The sequence below is a fragment of the Equus quagga genome, chromosome 2 (assembly GCF_021613505.1).
Source record: "Equus quagga isolate Etosha38 chromosome 2, UCLA_HA_Equagga_1.0, whole genome shotgun sequence".
Lineage (NCBI taxonomy): Eukaryota > Metazoa > Chordata > Mammalia > Perissodactyla > Equidae > Equus > Equus quagga.
Genome location: NC_060268.1, coordinates 137,216,386 through 137,238,079, shown reverse-complemented (window position 1 = coordinate 137,238,079; position 21,694 = coordinate 137,216,386). Strand labels below are relative to the sequence as shown.

The following is a 21,694-nucleotide window of genomic DNA, read 5'->3' as shown; positions in this document are numbered from 1 at the left end:
GCCCTTTTGTAAAAGCAAATTCTCTACAAAAGCTACAAAAAAAAAAAAAGATTGAACAGCTGGGAAAAGCTACACAGCATATCTTTGTGTAGTTCCTGAGCATACATCTGATGAATCATCCCACTTGAGGTTACGAACAATTACCATATACCTAGAAATCAGAAATTAAGGATAAACCCACTGATTGCTTTGGATAAGTTAAGTCCAGAGTCCCAGATGTTGTCATTCTTAAAAGAAGACTTCTTAATTTTATTTTCCCCAAGAATATATTCAGAATAAATTACAAGGCTAAAAACCATAATAGTATGCCCTCTGGGAAAGACGAACAGGAAATGCATCGGGAAGGGAAACTATGGAGTAAACATTCTTCCTAAGAATTTTCACCCTTTGGTATATTGTATACTAATAACAGAAAAAAATAGGGAGAAAGTGACAATTAATGAATTAAAGTAAAATTCTGATTTAGGGAAACTAAAATCCAGCTAAATTGTCAATAAAACAGCACTTTCAAGTTCAAACAGTATTTTAGAATTAAGTAGCCTCCGCACTTAAAAATTGAACCAAAACTACTAGTTCAATGAAAAAATAGTTTTAACATCAACTGAACTGGAATAGAAAGTACACTTTTAACATAATTTTTGTCATAGAAACCTAACAGTTTGTATACACTTGGAAGAAAAATCAAGTGACATGCAAGTTCTCACCAAGGAAGTTCATGAATAAGACAAGATTGCTGAGGATACAAAACCACTCCCCAAATTATAACAACACAGTAACATAAATTGAAGACGGCAACACTATGAGACGGCCCAGTGGGTTCTACCTACGGGCGGTGATGGGTGGAAACCTGGATGAAATTAAAAGAAGGAACAAGAAAAGAGATTTTAAATTTTGCATATGCAAAGTAAGAATTGTCCTGCTGCCTCTGCTCTATCAGCAGAATTAAATATCCACATTCTCACATGATCTGACATTGCTTCCTATGAAATCGTGGGCCATGACAAGCCGAGAATCAATTTCCTGGTGCCCTACAGGAGTTGGTTTGAGATTGGAGAATGTTGTTGATTGCATTGAGACCTCCCTGCATCATGCCCTTCCTTCGGGGTCTTCCTACACTGACTCTAGATTTGGCAACAGCAGCAACCTTGACTCAAACAAGCTTGAAACCTGTTTGCATGTTTCAGCATATTCTCTTGGACCCCCACTACCACTAGCAGAAAATGCCTGGGCTAGCCTGCCGATAGAATGTGAGAGTCACCTCATCCCAGTCATCCTAGACTAGCTGACAACCCTCCCTGCCCAGGCCCCCACTCAGATGACCTGCCAGCTGATTAGAGAAACATGAGTAAGTCCAGCCAAGATCCACAGAACCACCCAATTGACTTGCAGACCCATACAAATAATAAAGGGGGGTTGTTTAGACCACTTACATTTTGGGGAGTTATGAAGCAATAACTGCTGACAGAGTGGTCAGGCTAGCCCAATATTTAGATTGTCCTCTCTCTCTGTGGCATAACCTGGATGGGTTAGGGTCAACCATAATAGGGAGTGGAAAATGAAAGACCGATGAGAAGTAAAAGTTATGGTATTATAGTTTCCTCACAAATTTACAAAAACAAGTGATCTTTTTTTAACTGGATTCAAGCCTCAGAAGCTATAAAGCTGCTTACCTTAAGTTCACCATCTTCAAAACGTGTGAGGTGATACTGTTTAATCTTCCAGACTAACAAGCATCCACACAATGCCTCACATTCATCATCTTCTTTGTGCCCAGCCCAAGGCACTTTGTCAAATATTACTAATTTTAAAGGCCTTCCTAACTTCTCTCAGAAACATAAAGCTTCAGCTTAAAAGACCTGAGAGTATCCAATCCATGTCATTTATGCCTAAAGCATCTCTTGAATGTTAGATGGCAAGTACAATGTAATTAATGAGCATATGCAGAATGTTTTCTTCAGTTGACAAAGTAGTTATCATTCACACACAAAAAAGGCCAATGACACACACAATAGAAAAAGACAAGTCTATTATCACAGGATTCCTAAGACCTGTTGCAGGAGGAAGATTTAATGGCCTGACACAGCTGATGAACTTTTCTTCCAATTGAGAATGGCCAGTATTATTTCGAGCCATTGCTGATTGTGTTTTGTCACATTATAAACTCACTTCTTTCTCTGAAAGAAATTTCACTTCTTTCTCAGCACTCTTTCCTGGTTTTCAAACAGCTCCAGTTGCTTGGATCAAAGTGTTCCAAGTTCTACTGCACACTCCACTCCCAAAGAACTTGTTGAAAATCTCGCTACTCAAAGTGTGGTCCACAGACCAGGAGCATCACAGATCCCATTCAGAACATGCATTTTCAACAAAATCTCCAAGTGTTTATTTTTACTTTTAATTATTATTTTCACTTATTATTTCATTTCAGGTTTTATTTAGTTCTTACACTTAGCTGTAACTTGGGGACTATAGCAGTGGTGACTCCCTGTTATTTTCAGCAGTTAGGCAGCCAGTCTTAACAAAAGAAACTTCACACAGTATTGCTCCTCCCCACAGTGCACAGGAGCATGCACTAACCAGGAATGCCACACAACCTTCCAGAGCCTCTACTCAAGATTGCTAAGAGACTATGAATCACAGACCCTCTTCCTCCTGCATGCTATCAGAACTGACTCCCTTCTCTTTCACAGCCCTGCTGGATATTGATAAGTTATCAATCATAGTCCCAATAACATTTTATCCCACATTTATATGGTTTTTTCTTTCTACCAGATGGTCCATATCTTGAGGACAGGTACTGAATCTCCTGTTCAAATTTTTAAAATCTCCAAAGTCAAATACAGTGCCTAGTAAAGGGAAGGTATTTGACAGTGTCCTCTCTTTTTAATTAATGACAGAAAGAATAACTTGGTCATTAGTTAACTGATTCATGAAATTTAAAATACACGCAAAAATATCTTACCTACTCCTGAAGCTTTAAAACTATATATTTTCATAGCCATGTCAATTTGTTCCTCCCATAGTTCACTTGTCCTATTAGGTTGATTCCAAAGATTTTAGTCTATGATAGAAAAATAAATATTCAAACAAAATAGTTTACATACTTTTTCATTTCCAGTGCATATGCTTCTTTCAATTACATCCTGTCGTAATCATCTCTGAATCCCTAATGATTCCTATAGTCTCTGGTACATAACATGCACTCAAGTATTTGTTAAATGAATAAATTAAAATTACTGTTGTTTGTTAGCATATTACAATTAATGAAAAAAGCTCCAATGCAAAACATTTTAATAGGTTGTCAAATATACAGTTATTAGAATTATCTAAATATCACTTATAAAAATCGGTATATCACATTAGATGATTCTATAAAATAAAAACACAAATCACATTGACAATAACCCCTGCAGTCCAGGAATACCCCCATCAATAGTACAAATTACAAACACATTAAAAAAAAGAGACATTGTTTAGACATTTAAACCAAAGTAACTTTGACTAGACTAAATACATTCATTCATCAAGTACAATAAATTTAGCATAGTCACTAATAACACAATTTTAGGTGCAATTTCACATGCTTTCATAAATCTTCCAGTATAGCTCCCATAGTAAAGTGTCTTTGTGCACACCATTTTCATTTATATGCAAGTGCATCATACATGATAGTTAAGACTATTTTATGTCATAATTAAATTTGTTAATATGTAAGTGAACACCAGGCCAGATTTTAACCCCCAAAATGACAAAGCTTAACAATTAACTTTTTGAAAGTATATTCTAATTTGTTTAATCGAATGAGTACTAGTTCCCCTTACTAGACTCTATCAAAATAAGAATTTAAACATTAAATCCCCAAAAATGGAGACTCCAACCTTCTTAAAATATTAACAAGTATTTTAAGTAACAATACAATCACTTTGTAAGCCAAAAAGTAATTTTATATTCATTGCCAAATTTAAAATACCAGTGATTTGAAGATAAGATTGAGGCCTAAAGTATTTGTACTAAATTGTAAAATACAATTTTAAAAATGTGCAGTAATTTGCTTGTGAATATGTAATAGAATGTTTTTCACAGTAACGTTATGTTAAAACACTACTCTAAATGGACAGTCTAAGTAAACGTACCTTTACCAGCAAGAAAAGTGAAAAATTAAGGCCTTTTTATGCTATCTATAATCACTACCTGAACTCAGAAGTCAAATAAAGGTTACAATGCTACAAAGTATTATTTTTAACCTCTCTAACATATTGGTAATGCTTCAACTCAATAATTACTTTATCTTTACACAAACTCAAATGCTAGTTAACTTTATTATCTTTAAATGCATATTTCTCTGTATCTCTATTTTAATTAAGCCCTCAACCCCACCCCATCGAGAAAGAATGCTGGAAGTGATTAGGGCTTCGTCTGATTGGTTCACAACTGCATATTCAGGGGCTAAAAATGCTTGGCACATGGTAGACATCCAGTAAGTATTTCTGAATGAACTAAGAAGCCTTGCCTTCAAAGGCAACTCGACTTGTTTTCCTTTGCAAAGCATTAATAGAAAATTGCTACCTCTTTACAAACCCAAATTGACAAATCTTTAAAAGAAATTGATGTCTAGACTATGAAAACGTAGGATGTAATAGAAGAATAACTAAGGCTACAAATACATCAAATCAAGGTTAAAGGCACTGAATAAGGAAGATTATTACAAAGCACTGTAAACAATTTTTAAAGCAAATCAAGCTTAAGTATCAAATGCCACCTGCTAAGAGAAATTGGTACTAAATGACAATGCTTTAAGAGTGGACAAAATTTCTGTAATTTCACAAATAAAACTTTCATTGTTCTACCGTTTTCTTTCATCCTACATCTTCTACAATAGTCTAAATCCTAGAAACAAATGTTTTCAGTCACGTAAAACAATAAAAGTGCCAGTGACATATCTCTGAAAATTAATTCCTTTTTCTTAAGTTATGTTGTAAATTTGATATGCAGACATTATAAAGACGATATGAAGAACAGCATCTTGGAAATCATAAAATAGCAAATTGTACTCAATCAAAATGCAGAAAAAAGTTATTTGGTTGAACACAATCGAAAGCCCCACAACAGCAAATTGTAGTGTAAAGAGGCATAGTAAGTACAATCTTTCCAGACACATAAAACAAAGAATAATGAATACTGAGTTGAAAATACCACAAGCTCCATGTCAGAGCCATTTAATATACACATTTTCACAATTGTTTCTTGAAAAACTATTTAGATAAAATATTTAGTATTTGCCAACTTTTAATTTATTTGAATCTATGCAACTTCCATCCATATTAAAATATCAATTAATGTAAATACTTTATTATAAAACTATTACACAATTTAAATTTTTATTAGAGAAATGTATTATTCACTATCCACAATTGCTTATAGTCCTTTTTATGAGTGTATTCCATAAGAAATACACTAAAATCATTACTTACATTTCCTTAGGGGGAAAAAACTATGATAATCCTATTAACCCAAACTATATCCTTATTATTCTTATTTCTTAAACATTTAAATGTTTAACTATGCTTGGTGAATAGTGATTATTCATCCCCACAGTGGTAAATTTCAGCATAATGTTAAATGACTGGAATAGATAGTAAAATAGTCATATGTAGATTACATAAACAGATGCTTATTCTGTTACATGTAAGCTTACTTGTAAAGTAACACAAGATGGGCATTGGATGACAGTGATAAAAAATGTAAACAAACAGAATTAAATGTTAATCCCTTCCCTGAAAAACAAAAGATAAAAGCGCTTCTTGTTTTATTAAAACAAAACATGATCTATTGTATCAAAAAGTAAGACACTGATTTTACAAAACTATATTTCCAAATACGGATAAAGAAAATCTGGAACAGTTGATTCAGACTTTATTCAGCTAAAATGTGCAAAAAATCTGATAATACTTAAACTTATTAAATTGATTGTACATAGGCTGATTGATATCATCCCATACAAAAAAAGCCTCATTTTTGTTCAGATTCAAAATAGTGTTTAATTATCCGAGCTTAAGATTTATTGAACCACTATCCAAATAACAACAACAACAACAAAAGTCTGTACTGTAGGAGACAAAAAGTATAAAACTAAAAAGTTTCTGACTACTAATTATGATTGAAATCATCCCCACAAAAAAAAGCAACAGCAATACCCATTAGGCAGTAGAGAAAAATATGAAGTCCTTATGGAAAATACTTACAATGACTCTAAATAAAAAATTTTAAACAATAACAAAATGCATATGGATTTTAAAGTTATTCAGGTTTAACAGATTTACTAAGCATAGAATTCAGAATATGTGGTACTTCTGTTTGTGCTCAGATATTTGCAAACGGCGCTCAGAGAGGGTTGAGAAGGTGAAATAAACATAAAATTGTGATACTTTCCTCCACATCAAAAAAAAAAGATGTTTGGATTTAAACGTTTAATTTGTAACTCTAGGGGAAAAAGTTTAACAATTCACAACTCTGAAACATTTTCCAGGAATATGGCAAAACTGTTAACTACTTAAATGGGTTATTAGTGAATCAAAGTGCAAGTAATGACAGCATAAACATCTAACTTATTTGCAAATTTAATTTCAAAGTTTTAAGTGTTTTCAATAACAAATAGTTATTTTTAAAAAGCTAGTGGATGTGTAAAAGATAATACTTAAGAATCTAATTTTTCCAGGGAAAATAGCATTGCCCTCCTCTCCAGGAAATTAAAATTTCTCTCTTGAATATGATATAAAACTTTTGGGTGAAATAGAAGCATGGATTTAGATATGCACCAAACTCTAGACGATGCACTAATTTACACATAGCACTTTTGGTAACACTCACAATATTGCATGTTGTTCTTTCCTGCTTATTAGAATTCTGAGAAAGACTATTTTTAGCAACATATATTTATACTACTGCTTAATTAAATGGGGACATTTAAATATACGGATTTTAGAAGAAAAAACTCAATATTTATTTAAAGGAGAAATAAGATAATGCTTCAATCACCCACCTTTTTGAAGCTGCAGTTAGAGGAAAAGGTACTATATGGTTTCTAAAACTTTTCACAAGGTAGTACATTTTCCCATAAAGTAAAGATTTTAAAACAAAACACCTTGTTCCTTGCAAGTTACTTCTCTCTTCTCATCCTGGTAAGTGTAATTACTAGTGCCCTTAATTTCAAGATTTTTGTTGTTGTTGTTGTTGTCCATTTCAATTATCTTTTTCATGAAGTGTAACATTTTGAAATATGAATATAAAGGAAAATTAAAGGGAAAATCTGCTTTTGAAATGGAAAATTCTAAATCATTTCACTAAGAAGCACCTTTGATATGCTGGTCTTAACTTTTAATATAAAACCTAAACAGTACTTATTTCTGAAGTAGAATTTTCTCCAGTTTTAATAACTTCATACATAGCAATACTAAGTATTTCAATCTGTGCTTTCTAGATTTTTGAAAGTGTTCTAATAATGTAATGAGTTTAGATATGGCTCATTGTCAAGGTTGGGTGGACAGAGATTTCCTGATAAATTGGCTACAGAAAATTGAACTCAATGACTGAAAAATGGTTTGTGTGTTGCTTGAGCCAAATACATGTATAAGCCATGTACCAACACATTCCCTGCTCAACATTCCTAAGTTTCTTTATTCTTCATAGTTTTCTAATGAACAAATAATTAGTTTTCCTGAGTAAGATTATAAAAAAGTTAACCCTTCTACCAAAAGTATAAAGACAAATAAAATGTAGACTCACAATACAAATTTCTTACATAGCATTACAAGTATAGAGATATTGACTGCTGCTGCTCTTCATTATGATTGCCCCACCTCTTAAAAAGACTGCAGCAAAGGATTCAATTATCTAAAATACTTTGCAATACAGTAATTAAATGCTTCAGCCCATAGACATATCCCTCATCTACTGTATTACTAGGGAACACATGAGCAAAATCTATCATTCGTACTTCTACTTCTGCAATCTCTTGGCAACCAGTGGGAAGATGGTAGAAAACCTTTTCCAGTTGGGAAAGCACATTTCCATTTAAATGTTCCTGGGACATGCTTTTCCATCCATTGTCTTGCTCTACATTTTCAACTTTCAATGAAGTCTGACTGTGATGCTTTTTTGAATACATTTTTCTGTGACGAGCATACATCTTGGACAAGCTTTTGCCTACTGACGACTCTATTTTTCCATTCACTGTGGAACTTAACACATGAAAGTTATTATTGTACTCCAGTACGTCCGTGTCTGCAAGTTGTCCTTTGGACAAAAACTTCTCTGCCAAAGTTCTGTCATTTGATTTTGTAGTAGATGGCTGAGATGAACCTTCATAAACAAACAGTAATGAACTTGCATAAAAGTTAAGCTGCTTCTGGCTTTCAAACCACTGCAGAATATTCTTAATCTTCTGAATGCTGGCAGCAATAGCATCTTTTCTTAAGCAGAATCCATTATGAAAAAACTTGGAGACTCCTATAAAAAGGAAAATATTAGTATTATAGTGAAATAGCTATCACTTGGGAAGTAAACTCATCTTAGATATAATTCTTCAACTTTTTCCCATCACTCCTTGAAATTAACTGAACAGGTAAGAATTCCAGTCAGACACAGAAACTTGGACCTCAACTTAATTTCTGGTGAAGATGCCCTTACTAGAAAACATTTAAATGACACTTAGGTAAAGTGAAAGACTGTATTCGGACAAAAACATTTACTACAGGTAGACTGATGGTTTATTTCTCTCTATACATATTCTCTTAAAGAATATCATTCCAACATTTGTTTCATTTGCTATTGTGAAAGATTTGATAGTAAGATTACTTGTTTGTTAGAATAACACTCAAGAACTAATCTAAAACCTAGAGTTAAATCGTAACCATTTTTAATGGTGTCAACAGCCCATTACCAACATACCAAACTGTACCTGTAGTAAGTTTTTTGTTTGCTATAGCACTGATTAAATCAGTCTTTTCACAAAAGTTATGCTCACTTTGGGGATCAGCACTACTCCAGGTTGAGTATGTTATTCAAAATTGACTTTTAAATGTTTAATATATCAGATTATTAGGCCTCTTTTAAAATTACCTATGCCTAATTTATCATAATTGGGAATTTATGGGCATACATAATTTGATTTTTGTTTTTAAATAGCTTATTCCTCCACTCTGGGATAGAAACTGCTAAAAAACATTCAGATTAGCCTGGAAAATATTAATCAAGAGTCAATTGGACTATTATCTTGCTATTGATTAAGTACACCAAGGCAGAAACTAATTGTTAAGATCACACTGTGGATGTTTGTTTTCTATACATAAAATAAAAATTATTCTTCAAACTCCTTACACTATACGTAAGCTCTTCCTCATCTTAGGTAGAGCTAAGAATAAACTCCTAATAGAATAGTATTTCCAGAAATCCAGGATATCATTTCTTTTGTAATGGCCATAAATATTTTAGAAGCATATATGTTAACGACTTTATTTAAACTACTTTTAAAGCCACTTGTTTATTCATTATGTAGCTTATATAGCTCAACTATATGAAGGAAATTTCAATAAAAATACATCACATGCTATAACACACATTTTAAAGTGCGTTATATAAAACAAGCAGTTTTAATATACTATAATCTATATTCTATGATTTCAAAGACAATCTCTAGTTCCAGTACTTGAACTAGATGGTTGGTTCACAGATATCCATTACTTTTTTAAAGTATATTAATAAATAAAAAATGAATAAAAATGTAAAAGAGGGCCATTCATGGACCTATGGTTTTGGTGTATCATGAACCAAAGATTATGATTAATCTAATTCTGTGCATCTAAGGTTTATTTTTTTTAAAGTTTATTTATTTATTATTTTTTGTAAAGTTTATTTATTTATTTATTTATTTATTTATTTATTTATACCAACAGAGAGTTAAAACTGAAATCACTTGAGAATTATTGTGACAACCATGCAGTAATACAGGCATTGAAATATGGTTTTTCAATCCTTACCATCCTTTAGAGTTTCTTTTGTTAAGCTTCTTCCATAGTGCTGGTTTTGTGTTTCATAGGTATCAGAATGAACATGATAAACCTGTCAGAAAAAGCACTGAATATTAAAAACTAATATTCCTTGACCATGTGGAGTTTACCCTAGCAATGCAAGGATGGTAAAAGATGGGAAGATCTACTCATATATTTCATTCTAATGGATCTAAGAAGAAAATCACATCGTCACATCAACAGATGCCAAAAACTCATTTAAGAAATTTATATCCACTATTGATGAAAATTCTTTAAAAGGGAAATGAATATTCCCAATATGAAAATTATCTATCTCAATCCAACAAAAATTAGTTTCAAGTTTAAAGTGGAAATAAGGAAGTATCTGTCGTAAAACACAAGAAACTTCCACAAAAAGTATTCTCTTACAATGTCTTCCATCATCATTACTATCTAATATTGTTCTGGAGTTTCTAACAAATGCAAATAGACAAGAGAAAGAAATCAAAGATGTAATAATTTGGAAAGGAGGAGACAGAAATATTACTCTTTGTAGGTAATAGTTATATACTGTAAAATCAAATGAAAAACTAATACAAACAATGAAAACGAAATGGTGACTGAGTACAAATTAGTAAACAGAAAACAGCTTTCATATATACAAATAATTGGTTAGAAATTGTAATGGAAGATCCCATTTACAAATGCAACAAAAAAGAAATAAGACATAGAAATAAACTAAATAAATGTATGATCTTTAAAACAGTCCTAAGACATACACACAAACACACATCCATGTTCTCAGAGAGGAAGCCTCAACATCATAAAAGATATCAATTCTACTTAAGTTAATCTCTACTTAAAATGAGATTATAATAAAACACTGACAATTTTTAACCATATAAGCTAATTCTGAAGTTCATATAGAAAAATAAGAATAGCCAGAAAAAATCGAAATAACGTTAGCAACGAGGGACTAACTTTGCCATCTTACTAGACATTAAAACAAACTTATTTTTTTCCAACTTAATTGAGGAATAAATAACAAACATAACTGTACATATTTAAAGTGTACAATGTGATTATTTAGTATACACAGACATTGTGAAATGATTACCAAGATCAAGATAATTAACTCCCATCTCGTCACATAATTAACTCGTTTCTTCTGTGTGTGTGGGAAGAATGCTTAGAATCTACTCTCAGTCAATTTCAAGTTTACAATACCATAATTATTAAATATAGTCACCACGCTGTACAATAGATCCTCAGAACTTCTTCATCTTATAACTGAAATTTTGTACCCCTTCACCTACATCTTTCCATTTCTCCCTCCCCAAGCCCCTGAAAACGACCATTCTATTCTCTGTTTCTATGACATTGGCTTCTTTTTTGATTCCACATAGAAGTGATACCATACAGTATTTGTCTTTCTTTGCGTGGCTTATTGCATTTAGTAAAATGCCCTAGGGTTTATCCATGCTGTCACAAATGGCAGGATTTCTTTCTTTCTCATGGCTAATATTTCATTGTGTATATATACCACATCTTCTTTATCTATTCAATTGTGGACAGACACTTAGGTTGTTTCCATATCGTGGCTACTGTGAATAATGCTGCAATAAACAGTATCTCTCTGAGATACTGATTCTGTTAAAATATATTTTAAATACATATGACAAGTTTGTATGTTATGATATTTTAAATCAGCAGAAAAAGATTAATTATTTATTAAATGGTGTTAGTATGATTAAGTAGTGATCTGGGAAAAAAAAAGCTGTATTTACACTTTATGCAAGGATCAATTCCAAATACATCAAAGATAAAAATGCACAAAAGGAAATGATACAAGTGCCCTCCCCCCATCAACATGAAAGAATCTTTGAATAACTGATAACTAGGAAGGTATTTCCAACCAAAACTCAGCAATTTCCACCACATAAAATATTTAAAAAATGTTCACAGTGTTTTTACCATGGAGAAATCAAAACACAAATAGACAAACAGTATTGGAAATTTATGACAAACAAAGGACATATATACTCTTATGGGAAAATAAACAAAGGACCTGAAGAGTTCACAAAAATCAAACAGCTCTCAAACATACCAGGACCACAGCCCTCCCCAAAACTGTGACAACCAAAAATGTCTCCAGACATTGCCAAATGTCCCCCTGGGCAGCAAAAGTGCCCCTGGTTCAAAACTACTGCTCTGTATCCGGCAGATGCTCATATCTACCAAAATTATAAATGCACATAAGCCGAGCAATTCCCCCCTAGAAACTTATCCCATAAATATGCTAGCTTACTGGTGGAATGAGGTAGGTCTCTGGTTACTCACCTGTAATAGCAAAAGATTGGAAACAATCAAAGAATCCATCAAAGAGAACTGTTCAAATTATGGCATGATATGTTAAATGGACAAAAAAGGAAGATATGCAACAGTGTTCAAAGCAGGATTTGTGATAATAGAACACATATCAGCAGTACCTGTTTTTCTGTTTTTGGTGAGGAAGACTGTTGCTGAGCTAACATCTGTGCCAACCTTCTTCTATTTTTGTATGTGGGATGATGCTACACCATGGCTTGATGAGTGCTGTGTAGGTCTGTGCCCAGAACCTGAATCCACGAACCCCGGGCCACCAAAGTGGAGCATGCGAACTTAAGCACTACACCACTGGGCCACCCCCTGTAGTACTTGTTTTTAAATGTGTAACATACCTCTGGAAGGATACGCTGGAGAAAAAAATAGAATACGGTATTCTCTGTGGAGGGCGACTTCTCACTCTGCATATTTTTATATTTTTTGGAGTTTGAACCATACAACTTTGTAACTTCTCAAATTTTAGTTAAATACATTTTTAAGAAGCATTAAGAATATATTAACTTAACAAATTGATATTTTGTAACTTCCAGTTTCGCACAGCTAATTATCATCTATCTCAAATGCTTCAAGTCATTGGAAAAGTTCAAATACAACCATGTTCTTATATACACATACAGCCCATTAAAGAGAGACAATTTATCTTTAAAAATTGTTACTATGGGGGCTGGCCCCGTGGCCGAGTGGTTAAGTTCGCGCGCTCCGCTGCAGGCGGCCCAGTGTTTCGTCGGTTCGAATCCTGGGCGCGGACATGGCACTGCTCGTCAGACCACGCTGAGGCAGCGTCCCACATGCCACAACTAGAGGAACCCACAACGAAGAATGCACAACTATGTACCGGGGGGGCTTTGGGGAGAAAAAGGAAAAAATAAAATCTTTAAAAAAAAAAAAAAAATTGTTACTATGAATGGAAGAAAGCACTTTATAAACACCAAAAATTATATTTGATTACAGGAAAAAATGTTCTTGTAGGAACACTTAAGCACATCCAAAATGTTTATAAAACAAAAACAGAAACAACTTATGTTCTCTATACACATAAATATGTTTAAAGGAGGATTCTCAATGTGATATAGGTGTTACTTAGTGCTATGGTAGTAATCATATTGCAATATGCAAATGTATTAAGTCAACCTGTTGTACACTTTACACTTACACAATATGTCAATTATGTCACAATAAAAAGGATGAAATTGAGAAAAATAATAATCTGAATAAATTACAAATCTGAATAAAAACAAAAAAACAGAAAATTTTCAAATCATAGTCATATAAACTACAAACCAGGAAATGCACCAAAAAAAAGAGGATTCTCAAAATAAAAAGAGTCACCATTCTACTATTCAGGGGTATATTATCTGAGCTAAATTAAATTTCACATATGAGAATCTAAATTTCACATATAGACTAAAGCTAAATAGTTTCAGTTTACTGATATTATTGATATTTGTTGATATTCCCTCTCCCTCTATTTATTTTTACGTTACTAGTTAAAGCTAGAATGGAAAGAGATCTGAGAATTTCTCCAGTCTCTACCTACTTCCCAGCCTTGGTCAGTAGCAAACATATTTCTAAATCAAAATTTATACTCCCATCTTGAAAATATGTAAATATGTAGCAAAAAAGGTACCTAATTTTTTTTTAATGGAAAGGAAAGCTGGGAGACACGAGTAGGACAGAATGACAGGCAAAAGTAAGCTCCAGCACTTACGGATCATATTTCACTATATAAGTTGATTATTTTATAGGAACTTATGTCAGGTGCAAACAAAATGAAATATCTTTAGTGAAATACATTTCATATTAAATCAATTCATGGGAAGGAGAGATTTGAAGACAGTGACTCAGTATTATAAAGAAAAAAGATATACAGAGTGATTCTGATTTTTAGATAACGTGATCAATCAAGATCAAAAGAGAAGTATCAAGTAATCAGGAATCAGTGGTTAAGAAAGGTTATTTCTCTCCAAAGGGTATTTCTTTGTCAAAAATTTAAGTTGTCACAAAAAACATACAGAAACATCTAAAAATTAAATCATTCTAAAGTCTTAATTACATGTTTTAATTTCAGGTGAATTTCTACAGATTTTATTTCAATAATAAATCCCTATAATTACATAGCACATGTCTTCAGAGTCAATACAAAAATTGGAAAATTAACCATGTACACAATAGTTAACTCTTAAGGACCCTATTTCAAAAAACCAGTAAGTCTCAAAGCAAGTTGCTGATATACTAACTTCTCTCAAGTATGATCCTTTAAGACAATATACACTCCACCTAACCATATATGGTATGCTCTAGTCACCTTGCATAAACTCCTAACAGTTCACAATATGCTCTGCTGCTTCTTGGTTTTCTAGCTATTATTTTCCCTTGCTACCAGTTCAAAATACCACCTTTTCCAAAGTCACTCTATACCCCTCCTCTCTTGACTTCCTTTCTCTTATAGGCCCTATTATGTTTCTATCTCTTTTAAAATACATATCTTAACAAATCTTCTTATTCTATCAATGGTGTCTTATCATCTACCCCATGTTGGGATCAAGGAAATAAGAGTATAATTGCTGAAAATCATTTAAAAATAAAGAATTCCTAAATCAGCACAGAAAATCAGCAAGTTATTCTGCCCACGAAATTTCTTTCACTACTGGTTAAACATAACAGAAAACTATTTAAAAACATGTATTTGGTGAACCTCCGTCTACTCAGTGATATCCAAGGTTTTTTTATTTAAAGGCATGACTGTCCTGGGGGGAAACTTTTAAAATTTGGAACTTCAATTCTAAAATTATCCAAGTCTATCTTTATTATTAGTCTATAAACCCACTGTGATTAAAAAATTCAATGAATTTATCACCTACTAAAGAAATAAATCATTTGAAAAAATTAATCCTAACATTACTCCTGTGAAAATTCAAGATTTATCTCCCAATCTGAATATTCCAGAATTGTATAATTAAATCTATATTCACATTATCATTTTATTTCACACTTCAATCATGCCTTTTCTCAGATAAGTAAACAATATGTAATTATAAACTGTCAAATACTATATAAAGGAAGATATGAGAACAAAAAGAGGGGAACCCAAATTGGCCTACAGATCCAACATAATCCATACCAAAATCCTAGCTGGCACTTCTTTGCCAAAACTGACAAGTTGATCTTAAAATTCACGCGGAAATTTAAGGGACTCAGAATAGTCAAAACAATCTCAAAAACAAAAAACAAAGTTGGAGGTCTCACAATTCCTGATTTCAAAACTTACTCCAAAGCTACAGTTAATCAAGTTAGTGCGGTTCTGAGAAAATACGTGCAAATCACATATCTGATAACTGGTTAATATCCAAAATATAAAAGTACTCATATAATAGGAAAAAAAACCAATTTGATTTAAACATGGGCAGAGGAACTGAATATACATTTTTCCAAAGAAGGCATCTAAATGGCCAACAGAACATCAAAAAGTACTCAACATCACTAATCATCAGGGAAATGCAAATCAAAACCACGATGAGATAGCAGTCACAGCTATGAAAATGGCTATCATCAAAAAGACAAGAGATAATAAGCATGTGTTGGTGAGAATATGGAGAAAAGGGAACTCCTCGGCACCAGTGGTAGAAATGTAAATTGGTGCAGCCACCACGGAAAACATTATGGAGGCTCCTCAAAAAAATTAAAAATAGAAATACCATATGATCCAGCAATTCTATTTCTGCGTATACATCCAAGGAAATGAAAATAGGCTATCGAAGAAATATCTCCATGCCATGTTCACTGCAGCATTATTCACAGTAGCCAAGATACGGAAACAACCTAAAGTATCCATGAATGAATGAATGGATAAAGATACGGTATAAAAATATAATGGAGGGGCTGGCCCTGTGGCTGAGTGGTTAAGTTTACGCACTCCGCTGCTGAGGCCCAGGGTTTCACCAGTTCAGATCCTAGGCGCAGACATGTCACTGCTCATCAGGCCATGCTGAGGTGGCATCTCTCATGCCACAACTAGAAGGACCCGCAACCAAGAATGTGCAACTGTGTGCTGGGGGGCTTTGGGAAGGAAAAAAATAAAAAATAAAAATACAATGGAATATTATTCTCAAGTGAAGGAAATCTTGCCATTTGTAACAACATGGATGGACCTTAACTGCATTACGCTAAGTGAAATAAGCCAGACAGAGAAAGACAAATATTGTTTGACATCACTTATACGTGGAATCTAAAAGAAAAGTCAAACTCATAGAAACAGAAAGCAGAAAAGTGGTTGCCAAGCACTAGAGGATGGGGGAAATAGGGAGAAGCTGGTAAAAGGGTACAAACTTTCAGCTATAAGATGACTAAAGTCTGAGGATCTAATGTAAAACATAGTGACTACAGTTGATAGCACTGTATTGTATAATTGAAATGTGCTAAGAGAATAGAACTTAAATGTTCTCACACATACACAAAAAAGATAGATGTTAGGTGACGGATGCATTAATTAACCAGATGGGGGGAATGTATACATATATCAAATCACCACAATGTACACTTTAAAACTTTAAATATCTTACAACTTTATATGTTAATTATACCTCAATAGAGTTGAAATTAAAAAAAAAAGACAACAGTGTGGTACTGGCATAGAAATAGACAATCTGGATCAAGAGAATAGAACTGAGAGTCTAGAAATAAACACACATTTATGGTCAATTTACTTTTAACAAGGGTGTCAAGACCATTCAGTGAGGGAAAGAATAGTCTTTTCAACAACTCGTGCTGGGACAACTGGACATCCATACGCAGAAGAACGAAGCTTGACCCCTTCCTCAAACCACACCAAAAAATTAACTTCAGGGGCCAGCCCTGTGGTGTAGTAGTTTAAGTTCAGGTGCTCTGTGTTGGCGGCCTGGGGTTCATGGGTTCAGATCCTGAACGTGGACTTGCACACTGCTCATGAGGCCACGCTGAGGCAGCATCCCACATGGAAAAGAGAGGGAGACTGGCACAGATGTCAGCTCAGCGGCAATCCTCCTCAAGCAAAAAGAGTAAGATCAGTTAAGATACTAGAGTCTGGAGAGGGATAATGGTGATAATGGGACTCAACAGATATTTGGGAATTAAGATTGATAGGATTGATGGATAGCTCTGAGAGGTGATGGTGACTGTAAGGTTTCTAGTTTACAAAACTGAATGTAATGGTGATTTCTAATTTATTGAGATAGGGAATAACAGAAATTTGTTGCTATGTTATGTTTGTTAGTTTCCAAGAGGGATGTGTGTGTCAGTTTTTTATGTATTAATCCTAAATGTCTTTAAGTTATCTAAGTAAAATGTCTAGTAGGCTGTTAGCTATACAGATCAGGAGATCAAAGAAAAAGCAGAGGCTGAAGATATACATTTGGGAGTTATCAATGTAAGTGAAACTGAACCACTGAAAACAAAGGACACTGCTTAGGAAGAAATAGAAAGAAAAGAGAGGGAGGCAGTAAAATGGAACTGAGCAGAATATCTCAACATTTAAAGAATAAACAGAGAGAAATGAACTGGCAAAGAAACCTGCACAGTGGCCTTTGGAAAAAACCAGGCGACAGTGCAGTGCCATGGACACAAAGAGGAATGTTTCAAGGAGGACCAAGTCAGCCTTGAAGGCTGCTTTTCTAAGTGACATAAGGTAAGTAATGAAAAATACCATTTGAATTTAGTAACATGGAGATATCATTAGGGACATCTTAGTGAGAAGCCAATCTGGTGGCATGATGGAGCAGAAGCCATATTGGATTGGACTGAAGAATACTAAGTGGAAAGTAGCGAAATGGAAATAACTAATTTGGTTGTGAAGGAGAGGCAAATTAAATCCACCGCTGGAGAACAGGGCAGGGTAAAGGTAGGTTCTGATGTTTTGTTTTTTTAAAAAATTGAGAGTGATTTGAACATATTTAAAGCAAAAAGAAAAGAGTAGAGAGAGACAGAAGTTGAAGATATGAGAAAGACAAGAGAGAATCAATTGTGTTAGAGGTTTCTGAAAAGGTGGGAGGGAATGAGATCCAGAGAACCGAGAGAAGGGCTGTCCTTAGACAGGAGGATAGAAAATTCTTCAGTGTGACAGGAAAGAGTAGAGAGGGAATGAAAGCACTTGCAGGTTAGGCATGTACATCTGTAAGCAGGAAATTAAAGGAAATCCTGTCTGATGGCTTTCATTTTTTCTGAAGCAGAAGGCAAAGTCATCTGCTAAAAGTGAGAAGTAAAGTGGAAAGGTGAGAGATTTGAAAACAGTGAAAGTTTAAATAGTTGCCCACTCAGATTCCTGTGGAATGTTTATTCCTTGTTTGTTTTAACATTACTCCATTACCCTTTTTTCTCTTTACTATATACCCACATTTAATTACAGTTTCTAAAATGAAATACTTGTATCAACAATTTCTTTAGTTTATTTACAATCAGAATACCAAATTCAACTGTGCTGTTATAACCATCACATTAACAGTTCATCTATAACGCTTCCTATTAACTCTCCTGCTTAAAACTCAAAAGACTCATATACCATCTTACATGAATTTCAAAACTACCCATTATGCTTATATAGTCAAGCAGACATGAGAGTGAGGTCATTTTACACCATCTACCCCCAGTAGACCCATCAGATGAGTGCAGTCACAGGAGGGACCCTAGGGGAGACTAGCAGAATTGTCCACCTGAGCCCAGCTCAAATTGCCAAACCACAGAAGCATGAGCAAATAAAATAACTGTTTTAAAGCACAATCTGAAACAGTGACCTAATTTTTAATTTCCTTTTTCTATTTTAAAATATATAAAAATTACTGAATATATAAACAACACTTTTTTCATGCAAAAATCATAAATATCACATTTACTTATCATAAATTTTGTACCTAAACATAAGCTTGTTTAAAACATTCATTCATCTATTTAATAATCACATATTATATGTCAGAATCATTCCAGACACTGACCATGTTATCAGTGAACAAAAGAGCTAAAAATCTCTGCTCACATTGGGGAGTGAGGGACAAATCAATTCCAAATATATTATCTTTTGATATATTAGTAGTATAATGACATCTGTAATTTTTCAAAGGAAAAACATGTAAAGAGAAATGTGTGCATTATATTAATAATCACTCTTACCCTCATGCCAAGCACCAAGAACCCAATCTCTTCCATTAACGGGTACTTGCTGACCTGTTGCTGAATCTTCTCAGAAGAGGCAAAAGGATCATAACTTTTTCGCCCTATCTTTACATCCATTATACAGGGCTTACTAAATTTATGGGTCACATCTTCCAGTTTTAGGTATAAATCTGTTATTAAAGAAAAACCTTAATTAGTATTAGGCAAACACACTACTACTCAAGTAATTGTCAGGTGAAAACAAAATGAGGAAATCATCTGAGCATTGAGATCTTTGCTGATTTTTTTACAGTCATCATCACTGGAAATAAATCTAAATACAAATTCTCTCTGAAAAACGCAATTAGCAAATTATTTCACTAGAATAGAGCTTAATTTGAAGTAGGTCAATCTTGAGATTCAGTAATTTAAATGATCAAAGGCATTTTATTGCAGGGGAGCCTCACTTATAAAGCAAGGCCACAGAATGGATATCTAAGGACACTTTTTGAGCTAGGCCCCTCTGGGTAGAGTGGAGCAGTACTTTTCAATTTTTAGGTGAACAGACAATATGTTGTAAAACTCATCCAAAAAGTCCGACAAACTAAGCAGAAGATAAATGTTCTATTTGGAATGGTTTAGTTCATTCTGACCAAGGTCAAGGAAATAAACTACATTAATATGATATTCGGAAAATAATTACGATTATTTGATCTGATGTAACTTGCAAGTAAAGACAGAATTTTACATATTAAAAAAATGGAGAGAGTTTTACATATAAGTACATATATATGCATGTGTGTATTTGTGTGTGTATAAATCATAAAGATAGATAGTAGAATAACTGGACTGACTTTTTTAAATTCTCAAACACTCTGTTTAGGACAACAGATTCTGATGAAGCCCATCTGTCAGAGGTCCAAGGACCAGCATTTGTGAACCTCAGATCTAAGACAGTATTCTGCAATGCTTAGTCTTGGCATTTGCAAAATAAATAGAAGGACATCTACTTTTCATAAATACATGGAGCTCATTACAAGAGGTCACACTGAAGAGAAATATAGTTAAGTTTAAAAGGCTACGTCCACAGAAGATAAATCTAGCATTTATCTATTAATTTATGGAAAGTATATATATAATTTCTATAGTTTCTTAATTTTTTGAGGTAAAGATCCTGAAAATAACTACCAGGTACTTCAAAATATACCACTTCATGGCTGGTTATAAGCAGACTACTAAGTAAGATTTCTCAGTGGCTTTACCAATGACATGGTTAGCATGCTCAAAACATTTATATACTTCATGCTGTTGATGATAGCACAAGATTACACAACGTTACTATGAAGGAAGGAAGCTTTTCTATTTTACATATATTTTCAACTTAAATATATATAATTAAATATTATCCTAAATATAAATTAAATATACTTATATCATTTTATAATACATTAAACATTAAAAATTCCTATAGATGGGCCAGCCCAGTGGCGAAGGGGTTAAGTGTGCATGTTCTACTTCTTGGTGGCCCAGGGTTGGCCGGTTTGGATCCCAGGTGCGGACCACCGCTTGGCAAGCCATGCTGTAGTAGGCATCCCACATATAAAGTAGAGGAAGATGGGCACGATGTTAGCTCAGGGCCAGGCTTCCTCAGCAAAAAAAAGAGGAGGACTGGCAGTAGTTAGCCCAGGGCTAACCTTCCTAAAAAAATAAAATAAAAATTCCTATAGCAAATTTTCTACTGCTGAAATATAGTCCTGACACTCTAAGAAAGAGAGGCAGAAAATTCCCCAGTATCAAAGGAGAAAAAACGGAAACATCTGAAACATTGTGGAAAAATCAAAAGACCTACAAATAACTAAATAGTAAAGATAACTAGTTCCTTTAAAACAAAGACAAGGGAGAGGGCATTTAGGGAGTTGAAGGAAGACTTATTTAGATCCCCTTAATGAATATCGCTGATTCTATAAATTATGAGAATATGGGTTCCAAGTTTCATCAGGCTCTTCCCCACCATATCTAGAAAGTTTACTAAGTATTGGCTACCATCTTCATTTCTGAACCTCTCAAAAAGGAGAAAAGACCAGGTGAGGATCCCCTGCCCAACTATGAAGCCAAACGGAAAAACAGAGAAGGCCTTGCTCCCACTTTCCCCATCAATCACCAGCCACTTC

At 33.7% G+C, this 21,694-nt stretch overlaps 1 protein-coding gene across 2 annotated transcripts in view; it reads right to left on the bottom strand.

Annotated features, from left to right (window-relative positions):
- Nucleotides 1-3,271: 3,271 nt before the first annotated feature.
- Nucleotides 3,272-21,694, bottom strand: part of IPMK (inositol polyphosphate multikinase) — a 41,128-nt gene continuing 22,705 nt past the window's right edge. For both annotated transcript variants that reach the window (XM_046652943.1, XM_046652944.1), the window contains exons 4-6: nt 19,542-19,714; nt 10,032-10,113; nt 3,272-8,502 (exon numbers count right to left, since the gene is read on the bottom strand). In XM_046652943.1, coding sequence (XP_046508899.1) covers nt 7,880-8,502; nt 10,032-10,113; nt 19,542-19,714 — 878 coding nt within the window. In that variant the 3' untranslated portion in view covers nt 3,272-7,879. The remainder of the gene's footprint in view (nt 8,503-10,031; nt 10,114-19,541; nt 19,715-21,694) is intronic.